At 47.9% G+C, this 7,997-nt stretch overlaps 1 protein-coding gene across 1 annotated transcript in view; it reads left to right on the top strand.

Annotated features, from left to right (window-relative positions):
- The first annotated feature begins 207 nt into the window (after positions 1–207).
- The window catches only part of akt1 (v-akt murine thymoma viral oncogene homolog 1), a 56,025-nt gene continuing 48,235 nt past the window's right edge, over positions 208–7,997 (top strand). The window contains exons 1-2 of the mRNA XM_012836820.3: positions 208–428; positions 7,382–7,573. Coding sequence (XP_012692274.1) covers positions 7,522–7,573 — 52 coding nt within the window. The 5' untranslated portion in view covers positions 208–428; positions 7,382–7,521. The remainder of the gene's footprint in view (positions 429–7,381; positions 7,574–7,997) is intronic.

The following is a 7,997-nucleotide window of genomic DNA, read 5'->3' as shown; positions in this document are numbered from 1 at the left end:
TGAGGCTGTGTATGTTTATCTGTAAATTATATTGCTGAACAATAGTGAAAATAGTGCGGTTGTACAATATTTATGTGTTAGTTTGCATGACGTGGCGGCTCGGAACTGAGCTAGCTCAATGACAGTTAATAATGCACAACTCTCTCGCTTTCCCCAAACCAAAGTCAACAGTGGTCCACGCCAGCCTGTTAGGCCCCTCGGTCATTGAGGCCATGACGCCGAAAAGGGTAGGCGTTAGGACCTGGGAGGACAACCATGCTACAGAAGCATTGCAGACAGAACGACTGGGAGGTGTAGTGGAAGAAAGGCAAGAGAAACGGAGTAAATGAAAACACTTTTACCGAGATTATTGTGGGATTTATCTGCCATATAAATAACCGAAACAGTCCTCAGCAATGTTCCGGAGTCACTTCTGAACCCTTGTCCAGGTAAAGTCTCGCATTTCTCCTCACACGTTGACTGTATGTCCGACTGTAAACTGAGAGGGAAGGTCCCATTGTATTAAATAGGATGCGGTTATTCTCACCAAATCTGCCCAGACTAGGCCCCAAATCCACCCCAAAAAATCACTGAAATCGCCGAGATATAGACGGTAACTACGGGTTAATCATGTTGGCATAAATTGCATGGGTTTTGGAACTTTCTAAATCTTGTGAACTTCACTTTCAACCTGTACTTCAAAAACACGAGAAAGGCTACAAATGCCTTAAAGTGACTGCTGAGGTATGTAGTAACGTTAGTCTGTCTTGTCTTGAATTGCACGCCGTGTTTATCACAACGATTTATAGGCCACGGTTTTCTTCAGTTTAAACACATTTACACAGGCGCTCTAGGTTCGAGCCGTTGTTCATAAATCAACAAATATCTTTTTTATAGTGGGTCCGTACTGGAAAGGCATATACTGTGCATCTGTAGGCTATTGAAAATATTGCTGTGTGGCATGACGTTTTGCTTTTCAACACGAGTGCACGACTGTCACTCATACATAGTAATGTATGATTAATAATCATCATAATAATTTAAAGATTTTAATTATTGTGTATTAACAATTGTATACTGCTTAGTTGGTAACGTTAATGATTTACTGCATGGTCCAGCCCCTCTTTATCCATGGTCACAAAAGTGATGAAGGAAGAATAACATGTTGTCCACTATACAAACGTAACGTAAGCGAGTGCTCGTTACTCTGTAACTGCTGTTAAATGTTGCTATTCATCAGTGAACGATGAGGTAATACGGCTGGTGCCATGTTTCCTACTTGTGCGTGGGCCTACTGTACATTCAGTGTTGTGAGATGGGCCCTTTCCCCCCTTTGGATGACGTGTGACCGTTTATACTGCCCCTGTCTCAGCTCACCTTGTCCGCATGGTGCCCTTAAGTGCAACGAAGCACTGGTTGTTTTTCAGAGCCATGCCACGTTTTGTTCTTGTTTAGTTTTTTAGTTTTTACGTGATCGATTGTTTTTGTTCTCAAACTTCGATTGTATGTCTGTGTTCCTGTTGAACAACAGGATGGTTTGGCCCTAGTAAGTAGTGATCCTTTCCTGAAAATATCGATTGTTTTGAAGTTGAACAACAGGATGATCTGACCCAAAGCTACAAGTGAGGATTGTTTCCTGAAAATATTTTCTTGCTTGAATGAAAACGTCAGACGGCCAAGCCTTTGGTCAACCACCAACAACAGATGTGGCGGGACTCCTTGTTGAATAATATTTGCGAACCTCTCTTGGTACAGTAGATAACAGTGGATCAACAGCGTACAGTAGTCAACAGCAACCCAGCCTAGGAGCCTGTTTTTGCCACTGTACGTTTACGTGTTTATCTTGTTGGAGATAGTTTCTGTTTTTTTCCTTCTCCTCGTGGTCATGGGACCATGCTGGACCACAGTTTGTATGCAGAAAGCTGGCATGTGACATGGGTTTGGTGGGGAGGGGGTGGTTAAGTGATGCAGTTACTGATCTACTCATCCTGTTCTGCTTGGAAGATGCTGAGGAAAGTTTTTTTTACCCCTTCCTATTTCTTCACTCCTCCCCACTCTCCTTTCCCTTCTCCGAAAGTATGCCAAAGGACTTTGAGTCGTCCCTCAAGACTCCTGCCTGCCTTGTTGACGCAGAAAGTGTCCCCAGTTGTGTGCAGAATCCCAGGAATGCTGTTTGAAAAATGTGCCTTTACACAGGCTGCCTCATTGTGTGTGTGCGCCACCGAGGTACGGCGTGAAAACCACGGGAGCCAGAGCCGGCCTCCGTTATTTGCCCGTCATGAGGATCATCTGTGGGACACCCTCACCGTCACCATCGTCATGCATCATCTGACTCACACTGCTTTCCTGCAGTCTATGTCTATGTCTGTCTGTGTCTGTGTCTGTGTCACAACAACAGAAGCAACGACACCAACCACAACATCCAGTGTCCATTTACTTTATTGGCCTGTACTTCATCTCTCAGTGCCTCAGTCACGTCTACTACTGTTTTTTTTCTTCTCTCTCTCAAAAATATGGAAGTGAACTTGTGGAGGGACAGAATAAGCAAAATGATAAAGTGGAAGGTGTTGAAAGGATTACTCTCAGTCGATGCCTGAAGAGGCTAAAGGTGAGGTGTGTGTGTGTGTGTGTGTGTGTGTGTGTGTGTGTGTGTGTGTATTAGTGAGGAAGAGACTCATGTGTCTGGTCTGCTCGATTTGTCTCCCAGAATGGCCAAGGCCCGGGTGAAACAGGAAGCTGCTCAGACCCCAAGCGAGTCTGAAAGTCCCCCTTGCCAATCAGAACAGCTCAGCTGTTTGACAGACAGGAAGCAGGAGACCAAATGCAGAAAGAGGAAGGCGAGTAGGCGGGTGGTTCTCGTTCCGCGCTCGCCTTCCTGAATGAGATGTCTCTCACCCACGGGTTGATTCATAGTAACCTGAGGGAAGGCCTGCAGTCCTCCTTAAGCCATGGGTCAGGGAGCTGCCATTCACAGCAGGACTCAGGCCTTTGTCATTGTAATCTGAAGGGGTTAGATATGTGTGCGTCTGCATGCAAAGGGAGAGGCTGTGCTTATATTTGATTATGTTAATGGCTCCGGTCTCTGCACTCATTCACGCAGTCGTCACTCTCCTTCCTGTCTGTGATCTGGCATGAATGGTGACACAAACCCTGGTGTGTGCGGGCGTGCGCACGTGTGTTTGTGTAAGTTGGCCTGTGAAAAGGAGCCTCCGCAGATGATGGTGATGATGTTGATTACGATGATGATGATGATGATGATGATGGTGGTGGTGGTGATTATCACAACGCCACTTGGCTCCAGCTTGTGATGCTCTCCAGGTCACTCCGCTCCATGTGACCATGACTGTTATCGTGACCATGATCGTGATTGTGATCGTGATTGTGCCCTTGTCCATGTCCATGAGCGAGGCCCGGCCACAGAGGGAGCCCAGAGTGGTGTGTCTCTCCCTCTCATGTCCGCAGCAGCAGCAGCAGCAGCAGCAGCAGCAGTAGTAGAGGCTCAGAGGGTTGTGGCTGCTCACCTCTGGGAAGAGGGGAAATGGAGCTGGAGGAGGAGGAGAGAAGAGGCGGGTGACATCTGACGTCTGACGTCTGGCTGCCGGTCAGGCTACCCCTTACTGGCTTAGTGTCGCCCTGTCCGTCTGTCTTTTTGCTGCCACCCCCCCCACCCCCTGCTGTTCTCTCTCTTCTCTGTGTCCTAGTTTTTGTCGTCCTCCCACTCATTGTCTGTCTATTCCTCTTGGTGTTCTTCCTCTGTTTGTCTCTGTGGTTTTCTGCTTCTCCTAACTCTGTCTCTCTGTCTGTCTATCGCTGTCCTTCTCTCTCTCTCCATCTCCCTCTCTCCTTGTCTGTCTGTCTGTCTGTCTGTCTGTCTCTCTCTGTCGGTCTTTCTCTCTCTCTCTCTCTGTGTTGCTGTTTGTGTACGGCTTCCCTGTCGCATGACACTGATTTGCATTGAATGGTTTACCCGTCCAGTCGGGCCGGAACAATGAATGATTGAGCGGCCGGCCAATCTGAGCAGGTGGGCGTGGCCCTCGGGCCCCTCTCGCCGCACCGTGTGACCTGCACTCGGGGTATTGGGTTCATTCAGTTACTGCTGGCAGCCGGCCAACATTCTTTTTTTTCTCCCTTCTTCTTCTTCTTCTTCTACTACTACTTTTCCCCTTTTCCACCCAGCCCTGGGCCCTTGCTGTGGTTGTGCCGGCTCTCTTAACAGCAGTGCTGTGTTGTTGCTCCCACAGTCTCAGCCGGTGTGTGTGTGTGTGTGTGTGTGTGTGTGTGTGTGTGTGTGTGTGTGTGTGTGTGTGTGTGTGTGTGTGTGTGAGTGTGTGTGTCAGCATGCTCATGGACTGAGGCTGCTTTTCTTGCATGGGTGTGTCTATGAGTGTGTGAGAAGCAGAGTTTGGGGATATCTATCTGTATTTTGTGTTGAAGAATTTTAGCATAAGGAATTGGTAGTCAGACAGAGACAAAGAAACAGAGAAAAGAGAGAGAGAGAGAGAGAGTGAGAGAGAGAGAAAAGCTGTGAGTTATTCTCCTCAGCTCCAGCCGCTCAGTAGAGATAGCTGTAAATGTTATGTCTGTGTAAAGCATGTGTTTGCGTGTGTGTGTGGCCACGTCTGACAGGGTGCGGAGAGTTGAGGGACGGAGTCTGCAGGGGTTGCGTTTGAGTCGGCGACGGCTGTGGCCACAGGCACTGTGGGCCTGCCTCTGCCTCAGCCTCTCCCTCTGTCTCTCCCTCGGCCTCTGTCTCTCCCTCGGCCTCTGCCTGGTGGCCTTCAGCACTCTGCAGCCTGGTAGGAGGATGTTGGCATTTACACATGGAGGGGCAGAATTTCTGATGGGGATGAAGATGCCCTCTCTCTCTCCCTGTCTCTCTCCCTCAGGATCTGCAACACCATTGGCTCGTCTTAATTCTTTAAAAGGACATTGTCCATCCGACCGACCAGCTGGCAAGCTGGTTGTTTATGACCAGTGACCACGCCCAGCTGTTTTTTTCCTTCCTCTTTCATTTTTTTGAGCTGGTGTTGTTGTTGTTATCCTTCTTAACTAGGTTACCTCATGAAGTTCACATTCCTCTAAATGTTTGTCCCTGTTTTAATACAGACATCAAAGTTCTCTCTCTCCCCCTCTCTCTCTCTTATTCTTGCTGTGCTCAATGCAATGTCATGGGGGATTTTGGTAATTTTATGGAGCTATGGAGATATCAGTGACTCTGTTTCCCAGCAGTCTCTAGTCATAATAACCATTAGAACAAAAAGAGAGAGTATTTAGAAATGGTACCCGCTCTGTAGTTTAAGTAGATCACTTAAGGCTGATCATAGCACCATGAAGCCTTGAGGGAAACTGGGCTTAGAGCAGTCTCTAGCCGCCAGTGAATGAACAAATGACTTCCTGCGAGAGAGCCGGTGGTTGGTAGAGTGGGCCTTTGTTTACACATGTTCCAGGCCGCTCGATCCCCCGCTGAATTAGCTCAGGAAGAGGAGTCCTTCCTGGAGGCTGTTTCACTTGGGTCGTTTCAAGCCCCAGGTTCTGAATGCGTCCCCCAAACCTGGAATACCTGCACTGCTGTTCTCAGAAGAGATTGTGTGTCTGTGTGTGTGTGTGTGTGTGTGTGTGTGGGGGTGGGGGGGGGTGGGGGGGGTGGGGGGTGGATTGGTGTGAGGAGTGTGGAGGAATGTGGAGGTGTTGAAGGCTGCTCTTTGTAGGATAATGGAAGAAATAAAAAAGGGATATGTTGTTTTAAAAATACACACTTTGCCATCGGTAACAGTTTCGCTGGTTGGTCTTGTCACATTGCACTTTATTGCTGAACTTAGAAAGGTTTGAACTGCATCTGCTCTTAGGCTTCCCCAGTCAGGCCAGAGCTGACGGTGCATCAGTGCTGTTGTTTCCTGTCTGTGACCTCATGTTCCATGTTTGGTAGTCACAGCAGTGCTTTCCTTTAAGGCAAAGTCATGATGCAACACTCCAGCACACTGACCAGCACACTGTCAGCGAGGAGCTTGGAGAACACATGGAGCTGCTGCATCAGTGCAAGCATGTTTTCCAGATTTATAGCTTTGTACAGAAATATACAGAATACAAATTATATATATATATATATATATATATATATATATATATAGTAGTAAAATATGGCACTGCTGTATGTCAAAGGTGCTGTGAGTGTTTTTGCAAAGTTTGTGCAAAATCTGTCCCCTGAATGTCTTCATTCAAGAAAACCCAGGGAGCCAGAAGTTGAAACAACTTAGGAGGCCATAGAGGCTCTCTCCTGTCTCTTTTCCCAGTTCAAGAGGACAGCTGTGGCTGTCGGTGACTCACACACACGGCCGGCGCATACGACGTGCCGGCTGATTCAGCTGTGTTTCGACCTGTGGCAACAACTGCAGCGGCGCCGCCAGCCTGGGATTTAGTGCTCAAAGCCAGCGCGGTAATTGAGTAGATTTTTTCCATTGGGTAAAAATAGCGTGCTCCACTATTTTGACTGAGCATGAACCTGCGGTGTGTAATGATTTGCCCCCGTGAATACGATGGTGTGGGGGAGGAGGAAGGGAGTGGGGGTAGTCTGTGTGGTGTCGTTAAAGGCACCTTTCTGTCCGGTTTAATAGCCGATGTATTAACCCTCGGGGCACCTTTTCATGTGTGACTCATTCACATCCAGTCGATGGGATAGACGCAGGATTTCCTGTTTCTCTCTCGCTCTCCCTCACTCTCGGCCTCGGCCAGCGGGGTGAACCACGATCCTCAGAGTCACGTGGTTCACATGCAGCTTCAAAGGGCTCTGCTCTGCACTCATTTAATTGACAAGTATTTCCCTATGGGTGTGGCTGCTCTAGTACTGATGCTGTATTGTTCTGCCTGTGATGTTGCCATTGTAAGTGAATGCATCTGATCGTATGTAGAAAATCTGGCTCAACGAAGTCCCCGTTACATTATGGACACCTTTACTTTGCTATATGGCGAAGGACTTCTCCCCTAGATGTGTAAAAAGACGTCATGAAATAGACATGGTTTCCGTGAATGACTCTGATGTGAAAAAGACGTCATGACATAGACTCGATCTTTCATGATCATGACATGATCTTTCAGGCAGATCATGAAATGATAAGCCAATAGGTAATCCAGGTGGTGTTTTCTGCACATCCGCCGGCCCGGGTGAACTCAATGATCCTCCGTCTGGCACGTAATCATTTATTTATCTATTTGTCTCCGCACGTTTTTTCCACTGTGTGTTGTTTGTCCCAGTGGAAATGAAGGAGCGGCGTCTCTCTCTCTCTCTCTCTCTCTCTCTCTCTCTCTTTTTCTTTCTTTCCGCCGGTCAGTGGAGTTGTTTACGCGCTAGATGTTAATGTTTGAGTGTCCGCAGGGCTAATCTTTAGTCTCCTCCGCGCTCCCATAGGTCACCTGTGAGAGAAGAAGACTCCTGTTGGCCCCCGGCCGGTTTCGAAAGGACACTTTGGGGGGCATCGGGGCAGCAGCAGCAGCAGTTCCCCATCTCGGACCCCTGGATAGACTGCCTCTCTGCCGCGGCTCGCCAGCATGACGGACGGTGATGGGGTGATCGTCAAGGAGGGATGGCTGCACAAAAGAGGTGAGCTTGTCTCGTCGGCTTGTTTTTAAAGATCTCTCCTTGGGATAGATTTACACAGCGCTAGGCAAAGTACACCCCCGGAGCAAGGGGAAGAGCATTCAAGCAATATTTGTGCTCTTTTATGCTTCTTTAGTTGCATCCAGACACATAAAAAGCATCAAACTGAATTACCTTAGGGCAGCATTCTAGAATGAAGAATCTTTCACCCACATTAGCTTTCTGGAATCCCAGCTACAGCTTATAGGTTAGGTTTAGGTCACACGCTCGTGTTTAACAGTCACAGAGCGCATAGAAGCTTATTTTCAGCCACTCCGCCAGAGGTGTGCAGCATTGTGGGAATGTCAGGGGCGTATATTTTGGACAGACTCTCTGTAGACATGACAACTCAATTTGCATTAGGACTTTTACAGTGTGCCCAGGATCA

Source organism: Clupea harengus, chromosome 14 (assembly GCF_900700415.2).
Source record: "Clupea harengus chromosome 14, Ch_v2.0.2, whole genome shotgun sequence".
NCBI lineage: Eukaryota > Metazoa > Chordata > Actinopteri > Clupeiformes > Clupeidae > Clupea > Clupea harengus.
This window is presented reverse-complemented; position numbering and strand designations above follow the sequence as displayed.